This window comes from Prionailurus viverrinus, chromosome B4 (genome assembly GCF_022837055.1).
Source record: "Prionailurus viverrinus isolate Anna chromosome B4, UM_Priviv_1.0, whole genome shotgun sequence".
In the NCBI taxonomy this organism is placed as follows: Eukaryota; Metazoa; Chordata; class Mammalia; order Carnivora; family Felidae; genus Prionailurus; species Prionailurus viverrinus.
Window position 1 is genome coordinate 74,767,725 of NC_062567.1, and position 27,349 is coordinate 74,795,073.

Below are 27,349 nucleotides of genomic sequence, written 5' to 3' on the forward strand. Positions count from 1 at the left end.
GTTAACTTTACTTTTTGGCCTTCCAGTTGCCTCATCGATGTAGAGGCCGATCCTCTTGTTGTAACAACTGAATGAGGTCCTAGGAGTGCTCAGACCAGGACGAGCACATGGGGGTCAGTGTCAGCCGTTTTTAACCTTCATAAGCTAAGGTGCCAAGGGAAGCTGACACATTTAGATTCATTGGCCCTACCTATCGAATAAAGGAGTAGAAAGCATTCCAGAGGGCAGAGCTAAAAGAAATGTCTCAAATCAGGATCTTCAAACTACTGCATCCTATTCTAGTTTGGAAAGTAAACCCAAGAGAAGAAGGGAGAGCTAAACGAGGAAGGACAACATGGAGAACAGAATTCCCAGATTACTTCTATGGTGTTACAGTATTCAGCTCCTATAAGACAGGCAGAAAAGCTTATGACAGAGAAAGGGAAAATGAAGTTCAAGTGACAATCTTGGAATAAATCAAGTGTTCACTTAGATTTTCCTGTCATTGGTACGGTGACAGGGCTAGTAGTTTATTAGGCCTGAGCTTCGTCTTTGTTTTCATTAAATGGCGCCAATGTTTCCATTTATATCCGTTCCACCCAAATGCTTTCAATTTTTAAGCTAAACAATTTTGGTTTCTCTTTTCAAACACTTATACTTTTTATGGGCAGCATACATGGAATATAAAAGCCTATTCCAACGGTGAAACAAGACTACGGACAGAAAAATGTTCAGCTTAGAGCAAAGAAAGGCTGAATAACAATTTTTTTTCGAGTTTAAATAAGGCAATGATGTGACCTTTAGCAACAGCAAGACAAACAGTATGTGACTAAATGGGTAGATTGATATTCGTGTTTGCTGTCTGCAGTTCATCAAGTCTTCTGGGGACTAAAGCTATTTATACCTCCATCCCTTCACAAGAGAAAATCACTAACACTGTGGGCTTAATATGTCAATCCAGGTGGCGGCTGATGTTTCAGTATTTCAGAAGTTAAATATTTTCAAGGTGAAAAAAAATACCCAGGAAACCAAACAGGAAAAAGAAAAAATTTTTAATTACAAACCAAGTTTACATACTGTTAAGTGGTCACTAACAGCTCAGTTGTCACCACTTGGAATACGACTAGCAGGACCTCACAGGAGCCAAACTACAGCTCGTCCCCATCCCTATGAATTCCCAAGATGCTGTACCAGCACAATTATTTCATGTCACATTTCTGGAGAACAAGGACGGATTTACATAAGGTACAATTGTATATCCTTAACATTCCACACACACACACTGCACATGCTGGCACCGGAAGACTTCATAAGCATTGTTTATTGCACCCAGAGTACTGGCTAAAGGACACTCTCTAAGAGGATCAAATGGAATATGGTTTGGGAGTGCTTTTAACACTGTAAAACACTCCACACGTAGTATTATAAAATGCCACTTAAGTGGGAAGAAATTTTCCATCATCGTAAGTCATAAATAAAACTTTAAAAAAGAAAATAAGCAGCTTTACTTGAACTTCTAAAATACATATTGTGAATCTGAGACTGACTGGGCCCACCAGACTCAGGGCAAAGGGAAGTGTCACTGTACTGTCTTTACAAAGAATTTTTCTTGTCAATTTTGCCTTCACCTAGCACAGCCAGATGAGAGATAAAGACGTCAGTCTCCAACATCTTCACAGAGTGCCCTTATGACCAGGCATGATGATAGGGAGAGGGGAAGATGTGAGGAGGAACAGTTGGGGAAATTTGTCTTTCATGATCCTGTCAGATATTACTTGAGGGACTAAGAGAAGGTATAGTCGGTGAAACAGTAGTTTATCCTTAATGCCTTATGAAAAACAATCCATCCAGTCTGTGCTTTTGACTGTGTGCAAAATATGAGCAATAATGCTTTCAGGGGCTGAGATGAATACATAATATCAATCAACCAGGACTCCAGAAGGAAAGCTCCAAAAAACGAGAAGTCCTTCAATGCCATTCCCGTTACTGTTCTCACCAAGTCAATGGCTATAAAAGACTTGATTATTTATCTCCACCAGACAAATGAGATTTGATTTGATATAATCACACAATCTCAGGCTCCACATGTAAAAGTATCAGAAGTGGCTGAAGAGCAGCAGCTTCATGCCGAAGGGACCCATTTCCTCTGACTCCAAAGCTCCACCATCTGGTCTCAAAATTTTTCCCTCTGAGGGAATGGCTGAAGAGAGGTAGCCCAGCGCAACCTTGCTGAGAGAACTCTGCAACCACAGTGATACCTACTGACTTGCTGAGGGAGAGAGAAAGAGCTTTGCAACAGTTAGGTCCACAGCTCCTGAGATCGCCTTGCAAGTGGTCTTGGGCATGCTTCGGAAAAACGTGACAGTTCTGGTAGGAGATGGCTTTTAGGAATAAAACAGATGGCTCTTCTTTTCCTTTAAGTCTTTTCTCCTCACTCCAAAATCTCATGAGAACGTCAGTTCATAAATGCTACCATCTTTTTCTATAACCAACTTCCTGGATGAGGAAGCTGAAGGTTTTACAACTGTATGCACTCAAAGAGGAAGTGTCAACGGGAAAGCTCGGTACTAAGATGAAACTTAGGAAAATCAGGACTCCCAAGAAATTCCTGATAAGCTTTCCATCTCTGAGGAAAATGTGCTCAGTGATGTTCCAAGGTGATTAATAACCACCACCTGCATGTCAGCTTTGCTATTTGTTCATTTATCACCTTCTAAATTTATGCTTTCTCATCCCTCTTAACTTCCACCAAAAATTTAAAGTGGAAAGAAGTTAAAAGAATCCTGAACCTGAAAGAGGTAGAGATGTTTCACAATTTCATATTTAATATGGATGACACCACCTTAGGTGAGGTTTTTTTTTTTTAATAATTAAAGTAACTGAAAGGGTATGGATAAGAAAAGTATTTCTCAGCCTCTTAAAATCCAGAATCTTTTGATAAACAAAACCTGCATACCCATTCTATAATTTGTATTATGAAAAATTTATTACATTTTCCAATTTTTTTTTTTTTTAAACACACAGCCTAGTTAAGAATCATGCCTATAGGATTCTCTCTCAAAAGGATAAAACAAACTGGCCCTTAGGCAGCTACTTAAAATTTTAGTGTTGGAATGATAGCAGCAAATGTCAGCTTTTCACAGATCCTATCTAATCCAGTTCCCAGGTTAGGAGGTCAGGAAGAAAAAAAATTCCATCTTTCAAACATATATTGAAACAAAGTCTTTCCCAACAAACAGTTGAGTCTTAAATGAAGTCTGTGCAACAACACATACTTTTGTCTATGTTCACACAGTAAACCATAGAAACACACTGGCTCTGATGGCTACCTGTGGAGGACAGACAGACTGATCCAGTGTTTACTTAGTATAGCCACTGGTGGCTTCTTCGGTCAGCAGGACTTTAGAGATGCTTACCGTGTGCCCACAGTCCAGGAAGGACATGCCCAGTGCAATCAAACATTGCCAACCCTGAAAGATAAAGTATGGCCATCATTCACCAGCCTCTCTGAAGAGCCCTCTTACCCACCATGACTGCTCACGCCTCACTGCTCAGACACAAATCTGCTCTCTTCCTTGCATATCCAGCTTTGCTCATCTCCTACCACCAAGGTTGCACAAAGTCATTCTCCCAACCCCACAGCCCCTTCAAAACATCCTGGAGTTTGCCTTCCTCAGCAACGTTTTTTTGCATACTGTTTTCAATACTGAGCTCCCTGCTCCTACCGCTTTTCGTTTGTCGTTTGTTTCTTTCATCCGACTGGGAGTTCCCTGAAGACCCCATTCCTCATGATGAAGGTGGAGGTGGAGGGAATGACGGACAGACTAATACAAATGGAATAGTATCCTGAACTGCTCTATGATGTCCATGTTTTGGGGGCTTCGTAGCAGTAACCCACCCTGGAATCAGCCCTCAGCCTTAAAATGGGTCTTCAACAATCTCGACAGTCTCAGGGTGACTGAGGACAACTCGGACCCTCCATACACAATTTGCAGGAAGGAAAGGTTCCTTTAACTTCTACGGTGAATTTTTAAAATATTCCCTGTCAAAGACACATTCAATTACTTGGATTTCCTTAGAGTAAATCCCTAGAATATAGGCTCAGCATAATCCTAATGTGCCCCAGGTTTACTGGGGAGAAAAAAAAAGAAAAGCTGTATCAGTCCAGGACATAATTTTTCAATAGTCACTAAAGCAATTTTCTCAATCTAGTACCTAACCTGTGGCAAACACTGGCATGGGCATTAGTTAAATGTTCAAAAGATTGGGTTTCCAGCCTCTGTCCTTAACCATTCTCTGCAGCAGATATGGTATAAATTCTGCTGCCCCTAAATTCCCCCAAACATGAATTTTTCAGAGAAACCTGTATGGAACAGGGAGGTGGATTTGTTGTTTTTATTGCTAGAACTATTTCCATTACTGTAAGTAATGTGACAGAACATTTGGGAAATAGAGAAAAGAATGTATCTATGATGGTACCATCTTTTTTTTTAATGTTTATTTATTTTTGAGGGGGGGGGGGATGCAAGTGGGGGATGAGCAGAGAGAGAGAGGGACACAGAATCTGAAGCAGGCTCCAGGCTCTATGCTGACAGTAAACAGCCCGACTCAGGGTGACCTCATGAACCATGAGATCATGACCTGAGCCGAAATTGGACGCTTAACAGACTGAGCCACCCAGGCACCCCCATGATGGTACCATCCGAACATACCTATCGTCATGTTCACATAATCTACCCTAGACTTTTGAGAAGGAACTTGATTATCTCGGAACACATTACCCCGTATTCATTTTCTACGTAGTTACGATTTCATAACCATCATTTTTAAATCACTCTAGAGTAATTCAATGAGCGAGTATCACTGTTATTTCTTTACGAGACAGTTATTAAATGGCAGAGCTGAGCAGGGCCGTGAACTCACGTGTATCCCGCCCCAAAGCTCTGACATCTCACCGACCCCATCTCGTACTTCCCTCTACTTTCTATACTGCTCTTCTTTTAATTCCTCAAACACAGTACACTCTCTTATTAGGAATTACTAAGAATGGAAACCAGCAGAAGTGACAGGACAGCTCTTAGGAGTGTAAATTTTACGGTTAAAAATATTGTTTAACCACAGCTGACGTTATTAACAATTTCATGTAAACTGTTCCAGTAACCTGGAGATAAGAAGGCTATGTGCTCTTTTGAGTCCTTTCATTTTGGTATCAGTAAGCCCCGTCTCTACCAACTCTGATACATATACCCCTACTCCCTCCTGAATGGACTTACCAAGTATAACACAAAGCTCAGATAAGCCACACTGACCACAGCAGCTACCACATACAATGCCACATGCCCTAGTTCCTGGACATAAACCATGACAAAGTACATGTTGATGGAACAGACGATAAGGACCAAGATCCCGCCTGCAATCCTCCAGCCTCTGTAAAAGAATCAGCAATCATTGGTGGAATAGTCCAACCTATCTGTAAGCAGAAAAGGACACTCGGTCTTGTGGGGCAGACAGGACAGGAGTTAAGAGGCATTTCAAAATGAACTGAAAATTGTCTTATTATGTCCCAATTAAATGAGCCAAATAGACACCAGTAGGGAGAAAGAGGTGGGGGAAATACTATCAAATAATCCCTGATATTTAAGTCCCTAAAAATGCAACAAGCCCTAAAAATGCAACAAGCCCGGAGTTCCTAGAGATGCAACAGACAATTTCAAATGCCCCACACTCTTAGGTATTAGGTATTAGTTTATGCCTTTCTCATTAAGATCATTTAACATGAAATTAAGGCAGCTTCAGTGGCTGCAGCTGAAGAATAAAACCCTAAGAGCTGACCTTTCTCTCCCCAAAAGTGAAAAATTGCTTGCCTTCTTTTACTACATTCAGAGTCTCCATTTTCTAAGCCAAAGATTGAGGGGCACCTCTAGGAATCACCTCTCAAAGCATGTGGTTCCCTATATGACTCATTTTCTGACTGGCCTGTTGGATGCAGATACCATTTCCCCACTTATTTTGGGGGCACTGAGAGAAGTACACTCACATTCCATTGGCAAAGTCACTCATTACTGGCCGCAAGCTCGTAAATGTGAGGATGGGTATGAGAGCAAAGGGAAGCTGGAAAAGAAAGAACAAGGATCAGACAGGACTACTGGAGATACTCATATTACCCAGCCCTGTTAGCAAAAGGGAAACACACACCCTGCTTCATCTGCCCCATGAGAAATTATTCCTGTCATCCCAACATGCTCATGCATTACGTTGAAATCTATAGAGGCATCATTAACTTAGCATCGATCATCATCCTTTGAGTCCTTAAAAACATTTGTTATCTTCCTTGTCTTCTTAACCTCCATAGGACCTAACGATGTCCTATGTTATTTATTATTTAATGTTTGCTTGGATTAAGAAACAATAATTTTATACTCTGTACGTAATTATAGCAGATAATTCCCATTCAACAAGCTTTTAAAACCAAACCATGTCCAAAAGATTTTATTTAGAAAAATGTTTTAAAATTCATTTGAGGGGCGCCTGGGTGGCGCAGTCGGTTAAGCGTCCGACTTCAGCCAGGTCACGATCTCGCGGTCCGGGAGTTCGAGCCCCGCGTCAGGCTCTGGGCTGATGGCTCGGAGCCTGGAGCCTGTTTCCGATTCTGTGTCTCCCTCTCTCTCTGCCCCTCCCCCATTCATGCTCTGTCTCTCTCTGCCCCAAAAATAAAATAAAAATGTTGAAAATAAATAAATAAATAAATAAATAAATAAAATTCATTTGAGAGAGAAAGAGAAAGAGAGAAAGAGAGAGAGAGAGAGAGAGAGAGAGAGAGAGAGAGAATAAACGGGGGAGGGGCAGAGAGAAGAAGAGACAGAATCTCAAGCAAGATCTGCACTGTCAGTGCAGAGCCGGATGCAGGGCTCAAACTCATGAACCGTGAGATCGTGACCTGAGCTGAGGTCAAGAGTCTGACGCTTCACTGACTGTACCACCCAGGCACCCTAAAAGCTTTCATTTATGCATTTATTTATTTTTGTTTGTTTATTTATTTTTGAGAGCAAATGGGGGAGGCGCAGAGGGAGAGGGAGACAGAGAATCCCAATCAGGCTCTGCGCTATCAGCATAGAGCTTGACTAGGGGCTCAAATCCATGAACAGTGATATCATGACCTGAGTTCAAGTCAAGAGTTGGATGCTTAACCGAATGAACCACCCAGGCATCCCTAAAAGGTTTCTAGATACCAGGGCCAAGACTCTGCCTCTTTCTTCCTCTCAATTTTCCCCAGCACCCAGGCCTATACACTCAGTACCTAGGGACAACAATATATAATGCTGCCTGATTAAATGGAATGGGAGTTTCCTCAGCTCCTTCCTTACCTGTAAGCTCTGCAGAACATTTAGGAAGTCATTCATCCCTGTTAGATGCTCTACATCCTGGAAGATGGCAACAAGCAGAGTGGGGATGATGGCAATAGAGCGGGTCAGAATCACTCGGGCAAAGCGTGACCACTTTAGGTTCAGGAATCCCTGGAAGAAAACACAGCAGGATGAATGTCTAGAATAGGAAACAGAGAGAGGTCTGGGAAGCCCTTAGAAACATGGGAGTAAGAAGAAGTAACAAAAGGACAATGTTTTCTTCCTCTTATGTATACCAGTCACAACAGCACATACCTCCATGACGAACTGGCCAGAATAGGTTCCTGTCATGGTAGAGCTCTGCCCTGCAGCCAGGATCCCCACTGCCCAGATGTAGAGTGCAGCAGGCCCAAAGTAACATCCCAGTACAACACCCTGGGAGAAGCAGGGAAGAAAGATGTTTGTGTCAATGACCTGCTTAGACAACACCCAAAACAGAATTCCTCTGCAGCATTTCTCCCTCTTCCTTCCTATGTACCAATCTACACCAAGTGCTGTGCTGGGAACTACCCCAGAAGCTAGACTCAGGACCTGTCCTCACTTCAGAGGCCCTCAACCTAAATTTTCCTGGATATTCCTTCATTCCTCTACCTCTTCTCCAAGTTCTTAAAGGCTTCGTCTTCAACACAGATTTTAAATATGTGAAAAAAAAAAGTCTATACCACATTTCTCAAATTATATTACTTAACACACTATTCTGGAAGATAGCAACAGGAGTGAAGAAAAAGGTCAAATTAATTTGGGAAGTGCTACATAAGCTATGTGTTCTACTCTTGGAGGTTCGTAATGTAACCAACATAAAAGGGACTGAGAGGTCCCAATAAAGAATACTTTATCAGAAACACTTTCTTCAGTCTCCCCCAATAAATACCCTATAAAAAGGGGTGCCTGGGTGGTTCAGTCGGTTGGGCATCCAACTTTAGCTTCATGACCTCGCGGTTTGTGAGTTTGAGCCCCGTGTCAGGCTTGCCACTATCAGTGCAGAGCCTCTGTCCCCACCCCCCTCTCTCTGCCCCTCCCCTGCTCACTCGCACGCACTCTCTCTCTCTAAATAAAAAACTTTAAAAAGAAACTTTAAAAAATCCCATAAAACAATAAACTACCAGCATAACTCTGGGAATGGCTGATACTGTTCATCTTTCTCTTTCAGCTTATCCTCTATTCCCTCCCATGTAATCCAAAAATGCTTGTCTGGCATCTAGACCTCTGAAATAAATGGCACTCCAGAGAAGATATATTCAGTTCTGAAGTGAACCCACAGAAAAGACCAGATACTATTCCAAGAATATTGATTCAGGAGCAATGATCACAGATCTGAATAGGCTTACCCCTTTGTAGATGTCCACAGCCAGTGTCGAGTTATCGTCAGGAAAGAGGCTAGTGTGGGGACTGCTGGCATTTCTACAGACTGCAACCTGGAATGCAAGCAGTTTAGGAGCAACTTTTATTTTTGAGGCAAGGACCAGATCAGAAGAACTCTCCAGCAAATCACAAACTACACGTCATACTCAAGTCATCTATGAGACCTAGGGTGGAGGTAAGACACCGGATACACGTTGTAAAGGGAGGAGAGACTGGCACCAATGTCACGTGTGGTCTTCTTCCATAATCTTTCTACACCCCCCTGCCATCAAAAATATTTACCGAGTGAAGAGTGTGCATGGTAATACGTGAATGCTGGCTCACTTTAAGCGATGACAGGAGGAGAGGGCCCCTAAGAAACAGGAGAGGACTCCTGAGTCAAAGCAGAGCCAGAAGTCTGAGTTCCTATAGACAGGCAATCAGGAATCAAGACGACAGAGAATTCAAAATGCAAAAGAGTGAGGAAAAAAGAAAATGCCAAAGAGTGTATCTTAGGCGGTTTCTGTTTTCTGTTTGTTGACTCCTCCCCACTTGTCCTCATCACCAAATGGCAGGACTGGCAAGCAGGCTGGCAGTTGATAAACAGGAAACAAAAGGGGATGACAAAGAGCCAAACAGACACGAAGCCACTAACAGCAACATGAGGCAATCTTTAATCTGAGGCAAGCTCTCTTCTGTGCCAAAAGATGGGAAAAATGGGTCTAGGCTTAGTCTGCCCCCAGACTCCAGACCCTAACTAGTGCAGTGATTAGGGGGCAGCCCTGAGGTTGGAGATCTGTTTCCCCTGAGCTTCAAGTCACTGTCATTCTGCCTACCCCACTCCTTCACTTATCCTCACATTCACTACCATTCACGACCCTGGCTTACTCACCACCTGGTCGTTGGTTTTTTCAAAAAATGCTTCGGCAAAGACGGAGACGACAAAGACGTTGATGATGAAGGAAACAAAGAGAGCAATGCAGGATTCAATGAAAAAGTACTTATTAGCTTCTCGTACCTCCTGCTTATTGGCTCGGTTTACCTGTCTGGACTAGAGAGAGGACAGCAGTAGTCGTTAATTAGTTAGAACAAGTCTCCTCATAATATTGCATGAGTTTGAGTCAGAGGAAAGATGCAGAGGGCAAAACAACTGACCATATGAAATGTGAGAAAACGCACTTTAACATCCTAGTTCATGAAGTGAGCAAGAACTTCGTGACACTTTGACAACGTTGGGCATGCCCCAAACAGGAAATGATGACTATGAGCTCTCAGTTATTGTGGCCAGAAGAACCACCGACATACAAAAACAACCTGATTTTCAGTCCTAATAACCTTAATTATAAAGGTCTCTGAAATCTCCCAGCGAACTACTGTAGAAGACTGACTGAGAAAAGCTTTGTTGGGTACTTTACTTCTGATCTCCTCACGGTCACTCAGACTTTTGAGATTCAAACACAAGAGACTTGGTGTACTTTTGGACCTTTTAGGTAGAACTTTAGTCCCAGTTTTTCCGTGGGGTCGCTTATGTCTGGTCACCTTTGTGATAAAAACAGTCTGAGTGTGTGGAGTTTATAAACACCCAATTGTGGAAAAATACTTCTCTCCTTTAGGGCTCTAACAGTTTTAAACTATGCGTGTGTCCCTTGCAACTGAAGGAACTATCAACTACCTGGGGGCATGGAGATAAGGGCCATGCTCACCTTGACTAAGGCAGAATGCAGGTACATATTGTGTGGCATGATGACAGCTCCCACGATGCCCACAGCCTGCTCGATCTGTGGGGTGTGACAGCCTGGACAGGATGGCAGGAACATGCCCTTGAGTACCTGGCTCTGGCTGGGTTTCACTGTAACATACTATATGCCAACATAACAACTATTAGGATATGAGACCGGGGGAGTAACACAGTGCTAGGAAACACTCAGCATCCATTGTTCCTTACAATACTTTCTTCAACAACTACCTGGAATAATGAGGAACACAGAACCATTAGGAAACCAAGAAGCATAAGAGGGGCTTGCTGCCAGAGGTCTGAGAATTCAGGACTGGGTACCCAGACATTTTACATCACATTCTAAATATACAAAGTAGATGTGTGGAGAATGTAATTAATATTCTAAAGAAACAGTCAGCAGCTGCTAAGGGCCTCACTGAGAGCAGCTTCACAATCACTCCTGTGAGACAGACCCAAGAATACAGTCAATTCTTGATTACTCACTTATGCCTCTATTCACCTATGTTTATCTAAAAATCACTTATGTTTGCCACTAACGTATGCTGAGACTCATTCATAAATACTTCCCATATATACTTTTTCCTGGTTCCGCGTTTCTCTTGGAAGCCTTAGACTAACCTACTGCATAATCTATTCACAGATTAGATATACTTTTCCAAGTTTAGTGAGGCCATTAAGCAAAAATCAGTTTATAACAACTGAACATAGGGGCGCCCAGGTGGTTCAGTTGGGTAAGCATCCAACTCTTGATTTCGGCTTAGGCCATGATCTTAAGGTTCATGAGATCGAGCCCCAAGTGGGGCTCTGGGCTGACAGGGTGGGTGGAGCCTGCTTGGGATTCTCTCTCTCCCTCTCTTTCTGCCCCTCCCCTGCTCACGTGTACACGCATGCTTTCTCTCTCTCTCTCTCTCAAAATAAATAAATATTTAAAAAAACAACTGGACACAGAAAGGTACTATTACTGCATAAAACGATACTGATTCCTAGGAGCGGCTGAGTTGGGGCACAAAGCAGGAAACGTCGGCTATATCCCTTAGAGTTCATTAACTGTTGCAATACGGAGAAAGTTCAAGCTGCAGTTGGTATAAGCCAATATAAGTAAAACCCCTCCAAGTTCACAGCCAGGAATAACCCTGCTTCCTCCCTAGCCCTCTCCTAGGATGCTCTATTGTTGGGATGGCCAACTTGGAACCAGGGAGTCTAGTCAAGGAAGTCCTAAAAAATCTAGTCACTTTTGAACTAGGAGTGCCAGCAGGCCTTCCTGGAGACTAGCCTTTGCTACAGATCCTATTCCTTCAAAACTGGCCTAGACTGAATTGGCGTTTTGTTAATGCATGGGATACAACTAAACCATCATAGCATTATATGATTGTAAATAAAAGGCAAAAAAATCTTTCCTTTATTGTAAAAGCTAACGAACAGCCTATAATACTTGCCTCATATCCAAATGTGAGGGCCATAATAGTGATGAGAAAGCCAAAAAATGCTTCTAGCTTCCGTAAGCCTAAAAGGGAAAATGCAGCAGTGAGCTCACAGAAGGCAGACTTCTCCATCAGCTACATGATGGAAAGTAGATTCTTTGACCCCTCCATTCCCACTCTCCTTACCGTACTTGTCCAAAAAGAGAAATACAAAGGTATCTGCAATGGTGATGAGAACTCCACCCCATAGAGGAACCCTAGGTCAGAGGTAAGAAATGGAGATTAAAAGAAAGAAAGAAAACATTGAGAAACACTTTCTCTCCAACAGGTCTCCAGATATACAATACTTGGAGAAGCAAGGACTTGGGGGAGAGGTGACAGTGGTGGGAGGTCAGGCCTTGGGTAGTTTAGGATCACAGCACCAACTGAATTAATTACATTCATTCCAACACTGATGGTCTACTAAGTCAGACATTTCGGATACACAGCTGAAAAGTATAGGTCTTACCCCTCTAGGAGCTCACTGTCTAGTGGGATAAGCTGATATACAGATAAATAATTGTAACACACAATGTCACATACTATACAATAGTGGGATGTATAACCCAACATGAGAACATGGGACATATAGAGCCTACAGGCTGCTGGGAGAGAAGGTGGCTCCAGAAAGGCTCCACAGAAAAAATAATACTCAAGTTGAATCTTGAAAACTGAAAATGAGTTGGGTGGTTTTTACATTTGTTTTGAAATTTAGCAAAATATTACTCTCTGGAGGAAAACCCCCTCACCTTCCTACAGACAGGAGATTGATGGCAATGGCTGAGCCAATAACTTCTTGCATATCTGAGCCAATGATAGCCAACTCCACCATCAGCCATAGGATAATTCGTGGGACCTAAATACCAAACAGCAGAAAGACATGGTTCTAATTAATCATTTCTAAGAACTTTCCTTAGAGTTTGGAATTCGCATCTGGCACTGACCCATCCACAGTCCTTTATAAGCTTCCAGTCTAGGGATGGACTACTGCACTGTGGCCCCGCGCTGGAGAAAGCAAGGGTGTTTCTACGTGGTAGAACCTATGAGCCGAGGTCAGGGCAAGGGCTGATCCTAATTTTTTCTCTTTCCCTTCCACTCAAGAGAGGAACAGAATTTCCATTCATTAATTTCCACTTAATTTCCCGCCTAAAAACAAACTTAAAAGTTTTAGGGGAAGATGAGGATGCTCATATGGTCAAAATGTTGTTCAGGAGAGAACAGAAAATGACCACAAGAGAAAATATCTTGACCGTGGCTAAAGAGACAAAACAAAAATGAAAAGGCTGGGGTCATCCTTAATGTAATAATAATACACAAGCAAGTGAAAAAGGACAGACATGTAAAGGGACTTAGGGTGAACTGATTGGAATTGAGTGGCATATAAGAGGAAACTAATCTGGTCAAATAATCCAGCTCAAAGACAAATTTAGTTAATACTGGCTAGCAGAGGTCAAGAAAAAAAAAAAAAACATCTTCAGGTATTGACTATACAAAAAAATTGTCACAAAAAACAACTGTTAAGATACATGAAGAAAAAGAAGCTACAAGAAATTATAAATTACCATGGCTTTTTTGAGAAGCATATATGGGGAAATAAGGCAGATACAGATAGTTTCTCACAGCCATGAAAGGAGATTAAACATTTAGGACAAACCAGAGGCAGATCAGTATCTTATCTAAAGATGAACCTAGGTTAAAACTATCTTCCAGACACAGAGTCCATTCCTGCCTTAGATACCAGTGAGAAAGGGCCAAAATGTCCAGAAAAAAGCTGCAGAAGACAGTATAACCTCCAGGGTCATGGTAAATTGAAAAATAATTATTAACAAATCCAAAGATCCTGCTACATATAGTAAAGTAAAATGAAAAACCTTATTTTTCAAATTGATGACAAAGTCAATCAAAAAAGAAAATATGTATGATAGTAATAAAGACGTATGACTCAAAGTGCTTAGAGCACTCCCACCCCTCCATGGGCTGGGCATTGCAAGATGCCAGAAGGCAGAACGAATGGCAGGTATTTATGCAAACTGAGTTTTTCAAAGGAAGCTTTCTGGCAAAAAGCGAATCTCAAGTTAAATTCTGAAGGAGTAGAGAAATATGGGTTGGCAGCAAGAGGAACTAAATAATATTCCTTGGGACTCATCCTCAGGGCCCCTGACTGCCAAGCCCTCAGGCCAGCAAGTATCACCAGACACACAGGTTCCTATGAGATGAGTAACAAACAGCACACTACATTGCTCACCCTGGGATACTGACGGTGACACACTTCAGCAAGATGCAACCCCGTGACCACTCCCAGTCTAGCTGCAAGGCGCTGGAGTAGGAGCCCCACCATGGTGGCCAACAGAAGAACCCAGAGCAACTAGAAAAGAACAAAATCCCATCATAACACTCATTAGACAACTGGGGTGTTTTTGTTTGGCTGTTTAGCAACATGAATGAGAAATACAACATTCAGGAAAGAGCCCAGATCCAGAATCAAATGACCTGAGTTCTGTATCAGGTTCTGTACATAACCTGCTAGGTCACCTCATACCTTTCTGAGTCTTAGTTTCTCCCACCTACAGTTTCTCCTTTGTTCAAGGAAACTATGTGGAGTAGATAAAACAAAACAAAAATTTAAAACCAAGTATGTGTCCAAAATAAATTAAGGGGCACCTGGGTGGCTTGGTCAGTTAAGCATCCGACTCTGGCACAGTACATGATCTCAAGGTTCGTGAGTTTCAGCCCCACATGGGGCTCACTGCAGACAGCTCAGAGCTTGGAGCCTGCTTTGGATTGTGTCTCCCTCTCTCTCTGCCCTCCTCCGCTGGCGCTCTCTCTCTCTCTCTCAAAAATAAATAAACATTAAAAAAATTTTTTTAATAAATTAAAAAAAAAAAAACAGAAGGGTGACTCAATCAGTTGAGCATCCAACTTCAGCTCAGGTCATGATCTCACAGTTCTTGAGTTTAAGCCCCACATTGAGCTCACTGCTGTTCAGTGAGGAGTATGCTTCAGATCCTTTGTCCCTCTCTCTCTGCCCCTCACCCACTCACATTTTCTCAAAAATAAATAAACATTAAAAAAAAAAAAAAAAAGCAGATGGTGGAAAGTACTTTTCACCTAAGCATTACTGTCAATGAAGTATTTGCATGTAACTCCTGAGGCTGACATCCGACAGGCATTGTACGGGGAAAGGATGTGAGGGTGTACTGTGTGTTTAAAAGGGACAGGGGTAAGACCAGATATTCACCTTAAATCCAGCCACTGCTCCAGACTGCAAATCAGACTCGATGTTTCCTGGATCCAAGTAGGCAATACTCATAAGAAAGCCCGGTCCCGTGAAAGCCCAGAGTTTACGAAAGCTAAAACAAGAATACTACACGAGAGAGGAAGACATCAAAAGAATTACCACCTCCAAATTACTGATCTAATTTATCTGTTATTTTGTTACATATAAAACAACAATATGAGCTTCATAAGATCGAAAGACTTAGGATGTTGGACACTGCGTGCGTCCAAGTTCAACTTCCATGTTACCCACTTCTTATCAATAAGCTACCTCTTCTCTGTCCAAATAGGAGCCCTTTCTTTACCTGTTCTTTCCATCAATCAGCCTCTCAGTCTAAAACTATCAGTACCCCTATGCCCAATCACTACCCAAATGGGACACTGTAAAAAAAAAGAACATGAAATTCATACTTCTAGATCAAAAAATATTCACTAGGTCAACGTGGCAACTGTTTTTCAAGGCCCTCATTTTCCCAATCAGTTTCTACTTATTCTGATTACAAAAGCTGTCTTCAGAGACTGCTTGCCAAAATTAGATGTGAGGCCATTAATCTTGAGTTATCCAACAGACTTTTCACTCCTAAGTTTTCTCTAAATAAAGTTTTCCTCCAAAGATTTGTCACTAACCTCCTCTTCAGGAATGGCAATCTTCTCATCAAAGTAGGTGGTGAAGGGCTCCTGTGAGTGCCCAGTGGACTGGGAAAGAGATGAGTTACTATAGGCAGGGTTGAGGGTACCAAGACTGGCAGGGTCCCCATGGTCTCCAGAAGCATCATCTAAATTAACAAATTTGAGAAGAAATGAAAATGAACATAATACACTGACAACTCATCCTTAGTAACTTTTAAATTAAATCTTTTAATACCTAAATGCACAAGACCAAGCGGACTCTACTCAATTTATTTCTAATATTTTATTTATATTTTTAATAAACTAATTCCTTTCTTAAAAGTTTATTTATTTTGAGAAAGAGAGCACCAGGGGGGGAGGGGCAGAGAAAGAGAGTGAGAGAGAGAACCTCAAGCAGGCTCCATGCTGGCAGCACAGAGCCCAATGCAGGGCTCAAACTCACGAACCATGAGATCATGACCTGAGTCAAAGTCCAGAGTCAAATGCTTAACTACTGAGCCACCCAGGCGCCCAAAATAAATGAATTCTTTAATAGGCGATATATTCACAGGGATGGAAACTCAGGAAATAAAAAAAGCTTATGGTAACAAAGCTCCCTCTCACCCCTCTTCCCCAGTCACTCAGCTCTAGATCAGTTTTAACGCTCATCTTGCAATGGTTTTCCTACTTTCACACTTCTATATTCCCAGGTAGCAATTTTTAGAACCACTTCATTTTCTTCTAAAAACACGGATGTCTAGGGCTCAAAATATAACATTCCCAGGCTGGTAAAACCTAAAATCTTAACTTTTAGAAGAAAGGAACCAAGTCTGTCTAGTTCTGTCTCCAACCCATCATTTGGTAGGACTTACTCAAAGAATCATCCTTGGACATTATACCTCTGTCAGGCTTCTCAATAAATGTGGAAGTTGAAAAATCCTGCCACAGTTCAAGCTAAAATCTGAACCTGCAGGAAAGCCACCAAGCAGGAACCCTTTGCCTCCTGACTACAGTCTGCAGTGAAGACCTTTGGGTCACGGGGTGTGGGCATCCTTGTGATAGGAGGTCTCATCTTAGACTGGTAATCAGTGTTTCCCTGAGTCCTGCATTTCTCAGTTAATCTTAAGTGCTGGGAAGGGGAGGGTCTGGAAGAAAAGGGCTAATCTGCCAGAAGGACACAAAGCCTAGTTTGGTAGCCATCAAATGGCTATTTTGAACCACAGAGCTCTCTAATGTTAGGGTTTCCAAGAAATCCTTGCAACCTCCAATTAGAAAAACAAAAGCTTTCTTTCTATAAGGAGCTGACCCACTGAGGTGAAGTGGCCCTGAATTAATGAAGATATTTAAAGAAAAGGAATGAAAATTCTAAAGGGGACATTTAGAATTCGGAAGGATTAGAGCACTCAAGAAGCTCTAATGGAATACACAGTTTAAGGTGCTTGCTCGGTATTTTATTGCTCCTCACGTTAAGTATCTGCAGTGCTGTGAAAAGCCAAAGCATTCTAAAGAATTTTATGCCAGGTCTGTGATTAATACTGCCCTTGCAAGCATTACTGCTATAGAAACCAAACTTGTAGCTAATCTTGGCTCATCTCAGAATTGGAAATAAGACAGGAGACAGATCTCTCTAGTTATAAACCAATTTTCATTTACAGCCTAAATTAGCAGATGGTGACTGGATCGGACCTGATTGGAGCAGGTCTCTGTGATGATACTGTTGGCTAGGGAAGCTGAGTTAAGGACAGTTCTTGTTACCACAGATGACAAGAAGGAAAATATGGTCAATTTCTGTTACTGATTTAAACCTAATTCCAGGGCGCCTGGGTGGCTCAATTGGTTAAGCGTCTGACTTCAGCTCAGGTCATGATCTCATGATTCGTGGGTTCGAGTCCCTCATCGGGCTCTGTGCTGACAGCTCAGAGCCTGGAGCCTGCTTCAGATTGTGTGTCTCCCTCTCTTTCTGCCCCTCTCCCATTCATGCTTTGTCTCTCTCTCTCTCTCTTTCAAAAATAAGCATTAAAAAAATTAAAATAAAAAAAATAAACTTAGTTCCAAATAAAAATCAGACAATAACACAAAGCTGTAAATTACCATCTGGCATCTTCTGTTCAGGACCCAATACCATGGTGGATGACTGAGTGTCCAAGTTCTTAGAATAGGATTCTGAAATGGAGAAAAGGAAGAGAGGAATCAGCAAGAACAAACTAAAAGTTTAGAACCAGCATTTTGTTACTCTGTACAACTGATCCCGTATTATATGAAAAGAATTAATCCTTCTACTGAATTAGATAACCTAGAAAATAATTAGTTTTCAGAGTATGATTGAGATATTTAATAAAAATATAAAAGTCTTGCTAATAAGACTTCTAAGCCAAACTGAAGCAAAAGGTGTTTCAGGGAAGTAGGCAAATACCTTTTAATAAGCATCCACAGAGAGGCTGCTAGGCGATTCCCCAGTTTCTGCCCTTTGCTTCCAGATTAACTCAAATATTTAAAACCAGATTGGTCCCCCTGCCTTTTACAAGTTTTTTATTTTAATTTTTTTTAATGTTTACTTATTTTTGAGACAGAAAGAGACAGAGAATGAACGGGGGAGGGTCAGAGAGAGAGGGAGACACAGAATCTGAAGCAGGTTCCAGGCTCGGAGCTGTCAGCACAGAGCCCGACGTGGGGCTCGAACTCATGGACGATGAGATCATGACCTGAGCTGAAGTCGGACGTTTAACCAACTGAGCCACGCAGACGCCCCAAAGGACAAAGATCTGTAACCCTTTTTGATCTAGGAAACAATTTAAGCTCATGCTTCAATTTTCTGAGAAGGGGGGAGAAAAGGAGGGCCATTATTCCCCAGGCTCATATTTCCCTGAGGAGAGAGAGACTTCTACGACATTTCTCATTCCCTAACCCTTCAACAACCGGGAGCAGAAACTAATCACCATGGCCTTCCCTTCTTGGGCTCTCAGGGAAAGATGAGGTACCAGGAGGAGTAGGCACAGTCTGCAGGATGCCAGAACTTCTCTCTGGCCTGCAAGGCCCAGGTGGGGGTCAGGGGACAGCGGGATGAGTGGTTGTCCCAGAGGTCCAGCATCCTGTTGGGTTAAGTTTAACTGGGGAGAGGGGAAGATGGTAGTAAGCTCATCTAGCCACAGATCTATGGAGTATTCTCCAGTCAACCCCACCAATCAGGATGATTTTTTAACATTTTGATCTGCTGATTAAGGAATTTATTTCTCAGTTGATTTCAAATTTAGAAGGAGAAAGACAAGGCAATATTTATTGTTTTTAAAAAAAATTTTTTTAATGTTTATTTCTGAGACAGAGAGAGAGCATGAGCAGGGGAGGGGCAGAGAGAGAGAGAGAGAGAGAGAGAGAGAGAGAGAGAGATACAGAATCCGAAGCAGGCTCCAGGCTCCGAGCGGTGAGCAGAGACTGACACGGGGCTCGAACTCACAAACCGCAAGATCACGACCTGAGCCAAAGTCGGCCACTCAACCAACTGAGCCACCCAGCCACTAAGGCAATATTTATTGTTAACCCTAACCCCCACTTAAATCCCAATAAAAACTATCCTCCTAAAAAGTTATAAAGCCTCTCCTTAGATATCTTTTACTGTATAAAGTCTTCATCTCTCTTGTCCCTTGTTCCTATCTGAACATTCCTCTACTTTCTTTTTTACATAATCTATCTACCAACATATTCTGTACCTATTTTAAAGAATTACAGAATTCAGACCTGAAGGGTTTTAGGTTTCATCTATCTTCCCGATGTAAAACATACTACCACTTACTAATTTGGAAAACATAATCTTTTACCTCTATAATCACCAATATCAAGTATTTTGTTGCAATGGACAACTAGCCATGTCCCTCCTATCAGGTTTTAAGACACCAGATGTCGAAAAACCAGCCAACAGATGCCAGTAATACTGATGATATTCAAACCCTCTTTAGCACCTCATCTAAATGAGATTTACATAGCTGACCACTCAGAGTAGCAGTAGCCACTTGGATTCCAATCACAGCACAGCCCTTTGGACCCATCCAGAGCCTTTTTATTTTACATAGAATTCTAAGAAGCTAGGTTATCAGGTTATCCTAACCCATCATAAATCAGGCACTGCAAATCAGCTTTGGGACTATGGCTCTTACGGGAAAAGGTTTTGGGCCACTTGGTGTGAGGTAAAGAGCCCTTCTTTATACTTTGATCAACTCTGAGAACATTATTATTACTTAAAATTATGTTATTAATATTTTATTATGTATTATGTTATTATCAAGAATAACTCAACTTTCTTCCAGTGTGGCCCCACTCACCAAGAACTGACTAAATTAGATTACTTTTATAGTGATGACTGAGAGCCTCTTTAAGGCACAGAATTGTTTAATGCATCTGGTGAAATTTTCTCCCCAAAATAAGCTTTCAAATTCTGAGAACAAACAATTCAGATAGTACTGTGTTTTTCCCCAAGCCTACAGTCTACAAAGGTGATAAATAATTTTAGACAGAAATATTTCGTGATAAAATTTTTTACAATTGTTATTTGTATTCTAAGGGACTATTCCTATACTAATTACATACAGAGCCAATAAGATACAAGAAGTCTGACCTTCTCTCTGAAATCTCAGGAATGTATTATTTTAAGAAAGGAAAAGCGATTATAGATTCCATCTTTCTCATCAAAACTTTCAGTTAACAAACTAGAAGTTCCACTGTTTCCAGTGTCTACAGAACATAACAAGAGCAGGGAATAGAGAAGGTCAGTTATGCTTGGTATTTAAATCTCCATGAAAATTTAAGACTCGTATGGAAGCACTGAGTTAATATTAAGACAGTTTTCCTCCCTAGGACTATGCCACCAGATCATTTCAGTCATTTAACTACATTAATAAAAAGATCAAGTTGAAATATAAGCAACCAGAATCAATCCAGCAATACTTGGTAATTATGATTAATATACCTTTGATAATATTCTAGCTCACCCTCAACCATAAAGCGTCACCTTCTTCCAAAGCCAGTAAGTTTCCTCCTGTCAAACAGCAACAACAGAAAAAATGGCACTCCTGGATACATGTACTATAAACTGTTTTATCCCATTCCTTATCAAAAGTTGTAAGAATGAGGTGCCTGGATGGCTCAGTCGGTTGAGTGTCCAACTCTTGATTTCAGCTCAGGTCATAATCCTGGGGTCGTGAGATAAAGCCCCATGTCAGGCTCCTCACTGAGCATGGAGCCTGCTTGGGATTCTCTCTCTCCCTCTACCCCTCTCCAACTTGTGTGTACCCACTCTCTCTTCCAAGACAAAAAAAGGTGTAAGAATGTTTACAAGTGGGGTGCCCGGCTGGCTCAGTCGGTAGAGCAATAGAGCCATGTGACTCTTGATCTCGGGGTCATGAGTTCAAGTGCCACATTGGGGTCATGAGTTCAAGCCCCACGTGAGATCAAGCCCCACAGAGATTACTTTCAAACAAATGTTTTACAAGATAAAAAGGCTAATAAAATTACATTTTCTGTCTCAAACATTAAAAGCACCCTTTGACCCAGCAATTCTGTTTCTAAGAATGTATCCTAGAGAAACACTCATACAAGGAAGTATGTGCAAGGAAATTTCCTGTAATGCTGTTTGTAGTATCAATAGACTAAAAACAACCTTGATATCAGTCAAAGACTGGTTAAATAGACTATGTACATTCACAGGATAGAATGCCATGCAGCTATTATAAGAGAGCATATCTAACTGTACTGATAGGAGACAATCTCCAAGATATGTTTTCAAGTAAAAAATCCAATTTATAGACAGTATGGAATCATTTATATGGCAAGAAGAAAAAAAGAGGAGGGATGATAATATACATACGTACATGTATGGACTATCTCTCAAGGAGATACCAAAAACTAATAATGCTGTCCCCAAGATGAAGGAGTAGGGAAGTACAAACAAGGTCAGGTGAAAGGAAGACCTCTCACTGAATATACACCATATACCATTTTGCACTTTAAAAAAAATCATTTTGTCATGTACTTGTACCATTTATTTATTTTTTAATGCAAAAGTCCTATGGATTCACTCAGCTCCCAAACAAATACTTTCAGAATGTGTAGATGAACTCTGTCTGACAAAACTTCTGTAATGGATAATCAGAGATCTGCAGCTGTCCAGCTGGCAGGCATATAATATACTATCTTGAGCTTAACTTATTACTACTTTGTCTTAGTGCCCAAACAGCCATGCTCTGAAATTATGAATCGGGAATTTCACTTGAATGCAAAAATTAGAAGCTGCCTTGTCAGGAGTTTCCTGACTCCTTAATTTGGGTATCCCCCCAAACACATACTAGCCATAATCAATTCTGAACATCTAATTAACATTATCTCATGTGTTCTCTTAGCATTCACAAGAACTCTGGAAGAACAGTTAATTTTTTAAAGAACAATTTAGATAGCCCAAATCTGTTTTTAAATTGCCCCCAAGAAAGTATGAAATACTGAATGTTAAAAAACATGTAAGTTAAGGGGCGCCTGGGTGGCTCAGCTGGTTAAATATCTGACTCTTGGTTTCAGCTCAGGTCATGATCTCATGGTTCCTGAGATGGAACCGGCCATAAATTGGGCTCCACACTGACAGTGCGGAGCCTGCTTGGGATTCTCTCTCTTTCTCCCTCTCTCTCTGACCCTCCCCTGCTGGTGCACAAACTCCCTCTCTCAGAATAAATAAATAAACCTGGGCACCTGGGTGGCTCAGTCAGTTAAGCATCTGACTTCAGCTCAGGTCATGATTTCACGGTTTGTGGGTTTGAGCTCTACGCTGACAGCCCAGAGCCTGGAGCCTGCTTCGGATTCTGTGTCTCCCTCTCTCTTTGGACCTCCCCTGCTCCCACTCCTCACTTGCTCTCTCTCTCTCTCTCAAAAATAAACAAACATAAATAAATACATACATACAAACTATTTCACCGATTTCAGAGTAGTGTTCAATATTGCAAAAGTCTCCCTAAAATTAATTGTAAAGTTTAGAGAGTAATGTTTTTGAACATTCCTCTAATTCATCCCTTTTTACCTCCCCTCCTCTCCCCTATATAAATAAAATCAAAGACAGCATTAAGAAGGCAACAAACTCTCATAGAGGGAACCAAAAGCGTTTATATGGAAGCAACTGGCTAAATAAATGTGAACAGGAATGTTTAAAGCTGACTGGCAAAATTCACAAGGTAGTCAGGAATCGCTTTTGCAAAGCATGGAAGGACTGAACATCCCCACCCTGATTTATTTTTTATTTTTATTTTTTTAATTTTTTAAAAATGTTTATTTCGGAGAGAGAGAGAGAGAGAGAGAGAGAGAGAAAGACAGAGCATGAGAAGGGGAGGGGCAGAGAGAGAGGGAGACACAGAATCCGAAGCAGGCTCCAGGCTCTGAGCTGTCAGCACAGAGCGTGATGTGGGGCTCAAACCCACAAACCGTGAGATCATGACCTGAGCTGAGGTCGATGCTCAACTGACTGAGCAACCTAGGCGCTCCTCCCACCCTGATTTAGACCACAGGTGCTGCCCCAAGACCCCCACCAAAGCCCATGTAAGGAGTAACATAACATAGCATAACATAGCACCTAGAGGGTATTATGCTAAGTGAAATATGTCAAAGAGGGAAAGACAAATACCATATGATTTCACTTATATGTGGAATTTAAAAAGCAAAACAAACAAATGAACAATCTCTTAAATACAGAGACCAAACGGATGGTTACCTGAGTGGAGGTGTGAGGGAAGATGGGCAAAATAGGTAATGGGGATTAAGAGGTACAAACTTCCAGGTGGCTGGGTGAGTCAGTCCATTAAGCATCTGACTTCATCTCAGGTCATGATCTCATGGTTTCTGAGTTCAAGTCCTGCACTGGTGAGCTTGAGCCCTGCTTAGGGTGAGCCCCAATTCTCTCCCTCCCTCTCTCTCTCTCTCAAAAAAAAAAAAAAAGTACAAACTTCCAATTTTAAAATAAATAAGTCATGGAAATGAAAAGGAAAGCATAGGGAATATAGTCAACAATACTGTAATAACATTTCACGGTGGCAAATGGGAACTCCATGTACCATGGGAAGTGTCCCATAATGTACAGAATTGTCAAATCACTATGTTGTACACCTGACTCTAATGTAACATTATATGTCAACTATGATAATTAATTTTTTTTTAACGTTTATTCATTTTTGAGACAGAGAGAGACAGAGCATGAATGGGGGAAGGTCAGAGAGAGAGGGAGACACAGAATCCGAAACAGGCTCCAGGCTCCGAGCTGTCAGCACAGAGCCCGACGCGGGGCTCGAACTCACGGACCGCGAGATCATGACCTGAGCCGAAGTCGGACGCCAACCGACTGAGCCACCCAGGCGCCCTGATAATTAATTTTTAAAAAGCCTTGTGAATTTCTAAATTATTCTTGAGGATACAAAGTTTAGAATTTTTTAAATTTAGATGTAAGTGCCTCCTATTTTTCTGTTATGAAAATGAATTTGATAGAAAATGATAAAATGAAGAAAAGACAGGTTGAGACTGATTACACCTACTTCTGTGAAGGAAAAGTGAAAAGTCCCTGTGGTGTTAGTTTAAGAAAAGGCCTGAAAACTCTAATCCTCACTACCTAAGTAGAGAATGTCTTCATATTACAATGTCTTCAGCCAAAGCCACAGAAACACACCCAGTTCACAAAGTACAAACAGTACTCTTATTGTACAATGTGCTTAATACGCATCAGGGCTTCTGTATGTGTGTGTCTCTTTCTCACTCTGGCACGATGGCCTAATATTAAGATACCAGTGTGGACTGTTTTTCATTCTACTGACTTTGTATACTGTAGTAATAATCTCAAAATTGGGATAATCTTGCTTAGTCTCCCAGAGAACCACAATTTCAACTCAACATCAAGTTTGCTGTTTCTCACTTGAGCTGGACTTCTGAGAATCTGTTTTACAGTTGAAAGAAAAACATGACATTGAGAACACTGAATGATAAAAAAAAAAAAAAGAAGAAAAAAAATGTTAAGCAGCAAGGAGAGAGGGAGTAAGAAATGGGGAGAAAGATAATGAAACTGGCTGCCTGGGTGTCAAAGATGATAACAGCTGGGAGAAATGTGGCCAGGCTGTCCAGAAGTACTGATCTTTCAAAAAATATATCACTCATCAACCAGAGACTTCAGAATTAGAAGGACCTGATACCTACTAGACAGAACACTTTCTCTGCTCATTGCTGAGGGTTAACCAGCTTTCAAACCTCTATGCTCACAAGTCAGGGTCCCTGAAGTCTTACCTCTAGAGACTGTAGCTGGGTCTTTGTTCCTCCCAATTCTCACACAGAGAGCTTCCTCTGATTTCTTCCTAACCAGAAGTAAACAGCAGTGCATTTCCCTTTGGGGGAACCAACCTGGCCTCCCAGCCTGACGCATCTATCCTGCAACTCTACGCTCTGTACAATTTCAAACACCCCTTTATATTGAAATAAGAAGGTCAGTATTAAATAAGCCTATACCCACTCATGCCTCAGAAAAAATGTTTTGCCCTCACACTTGCATGAGTCATTTTCCTCTGGCAAATGTGAAGAATGATTATTACTAGACTACATTCAATTCATTCATTCCAATGACACATTCTGGCCCCTCGGACGTAGCCTGGCCTTAACAATTTGAGTACATATTTTCCTCAACACGTCTTTTCTTAAAGTAAAGAAAAATTATATGTACAGACAAATAACACTTACTACAAGATTCTCCAGCTGCACACCTGCCTCCTTTTGCTCTTTGGAACTTGTTTAAAATTTTAATCATTAACTTGCAGCCTTCTCCTTTCATTACCTAGGGGTTTTAGCAGTCACTTGATTACTAGCGATTAATGGGACCAAAACAAAAATAACCCAAACAAGATCACCTACCAGCAATAAGCATAAAGACAAGACTAAGAACCCCAACTTCCCAATTCAAGGTTTTACTGGAAACTTTGGTCTTCACATTAAAAAATATAAGCGACTTCAGCCTTAAAATTAAAAGTGGAAGAGGAACTAGATGATAAGTATATCTTCTATCATTCCTGGCCAACTATTTTATATTTCATTCCCATTTTATTATAGTTTATAATACAAACAATGTTGTATGTTATCCATGATGTCCCTGATGATGTCTGAAGGGTCTTTCTTTGTGTCTCCAGGGGCCCCAAAATGTCATTTGTTAAATATCTGTTTGTTAAATTATCAAAAGAATGAATAGCATCTGATGAGACAAAAGGGGTCTAGCTTTTCCAAAGCCTTATATTCTGCACATTCAAATGCTCCCTGCCTTCTTTTCCAAAATATTTTATTCAGACCACAGAGACTCAGATGGTAAGGATGACAACAACATTAGAGCAAAAGGCTTCCTTTTCTGCCTTAAACACTCAACTCTTTGAAGATGCCACTCCCTTTCCTCCTTACTCAAGCACAAGTAAAGAGGTTTCGAGAAGACACCGTCCTCTACCCTCACCAAACCCACATCCAACTTTCAACCCTACAGAAGTACTAAACTGTCTCATTCCAAAGCTAAAAAACTGAACGTATACCATCCGTACTTCAGCCAAATCGGGACAGCATACTCTTTTTCACAAATTCGGAGTTTCTCATTTTGTGATTATGCTATGTGTGTAAAGAGCAGCTTTCATGGAAGGGGAGAATTGGAAGACAAAACAGTCTTCCATTAGTGCCTTCCAGATAACACCGTGAGAACTTAGGAGAGACTTTTAGGGGCACCTGGGTGGCCCTAAAATCAAGTGTCTGACTCTCGATTTCAGCTCAGGTCACGATCTCACAGTTCGTGAATTTGGGCCCTGCATCGGGCTCTGGAGTAGAGCCTGCTTGGGATTCTGTCTCCCTCTCTCTCTCTCTGTCCCTCTCCCCTCTCAAAATAAACAAATAAACATTAAAAAGAAATTTTAAAAAAAAGAGACTTTTAAGCTCATGGAAAGGGTATAAATCTGTCAGCAGACTGTATTTATGTACATGGGGAGGAGACAAGGAATAAAGACGCCTTTCACTCCACAGCACCCACCCAAAAGATGCTACTTTATGGATACTGTTCTCTAACCTCTAACCTTGACGTCACTGAGTCAAAACTGAACTAAAACTGCTTAGTAGTTGCTCTGTAGAGTAATCCAAGGAACCACTGCGGATTTCCTAACAGTAAAGTAAGATTAGATTCATACCAAGCTTCCCCATTCATTAACAAGAAGTGTTGCCAGGCTGCCCAGAAATTCCCCTCCGAAGTCCCACAGCCATCCCGGAAACATGAGAAACCAAGTATACTGCAATCATGGCCTTTTTGGTAGTGGATCCAAAATAAACCGTGCCTGGGCCAAGACTGTCAATGAAGTATTTTCCAATGAAAAACTAAACAGCCCAAAAAGTTCTGAGGCTTCGTTTACTCAACACAGCTATCACAGCCATATCTAGTATAGTGATAGTTTCCAACCTTATTTAATGATACAGTAAACACCCAGTAGGAAGCCTCTAATCACCCGGAATTATACTATACCTTCAGGTCA

At 41.3% G+C, this 27,349-nt stretch overlaps 1 protein-coding gene across 6 annotated transcripts in view; it reads right to left on the reverse strand.

Annotated features, from left to right (window-relative positions):
- SLC11A2 (solute carrier family 11 member 2) overlaps positions 1-27,349 on the reverse strand; it is a 53,046-nt gene that overhangs the window by 22,266 nt on the left and 3,431 nt on the right. For 4 of the 6 annotated variants that reach the window (XR_007153886.1, XM_047866187.1, XM_047866190.1 and 1 more), the window contains exons 2-16: positions 17,898-17,969; positions 15,825-15,973; positions 15,160-15,285; positions 14,167-14,286; positions 12,671-12,777; positions 12,069-12,139; positions 11,898-11,965; positions 10,427-10,582; positions 9,616-9,774; positions 8,711-8,797; positions 7,638-7,757; positions 7,344-7,493; positions 6,017-6,090; positions 5,253-5,406; positions 3,396-3,449 (exon numbers count right to left, since the gene is read on the reverse strand). Coding sequence is in view for 5 of the 6 variants with exons in the window: in XM_047866187.1 (XP_047722143.1) it covers positions 3,396-3,449; positions 5,253-5,406; positions 6,017-6,090; positions 7,344-7,493; positions 7,638-7,757; positions 8,711-8,797; positions 9,616-9,774; positions 10,427-10,582; positions 11,898-11,965; positions 12,069-12,139; positions 12,671-12,777; positions 14,167-14,286; positions 15,160-15,285; positions 15,825-15,973; positions 17,898-17,969 (1,667 nt within the window). In the remaining variant the exon portion in view is untranslated. Of the gene's footprint in view, positions 1-3,395; positions 3,450-5,252; positions 5,407-6,016; positions 6,091-7,343; positions 7,494-7,637; positions 7,758-8,710; positions 8,798-9,615; positions 9,775-10,426; positions 10,583-11,897; positions 11,966-12,068; positions 12,140-12,670; positions 12,778-14,166; positions 14,287-15,159; positions 15,286-15,824; positions 15,974-17,897; positions 17,970-25,541; positions 25,851-27,349 lie in introns of those variants that run through there. The other 2 variants (XM_047866188.1, XM_047866189.1) reach the window with 2 other exon arrangements.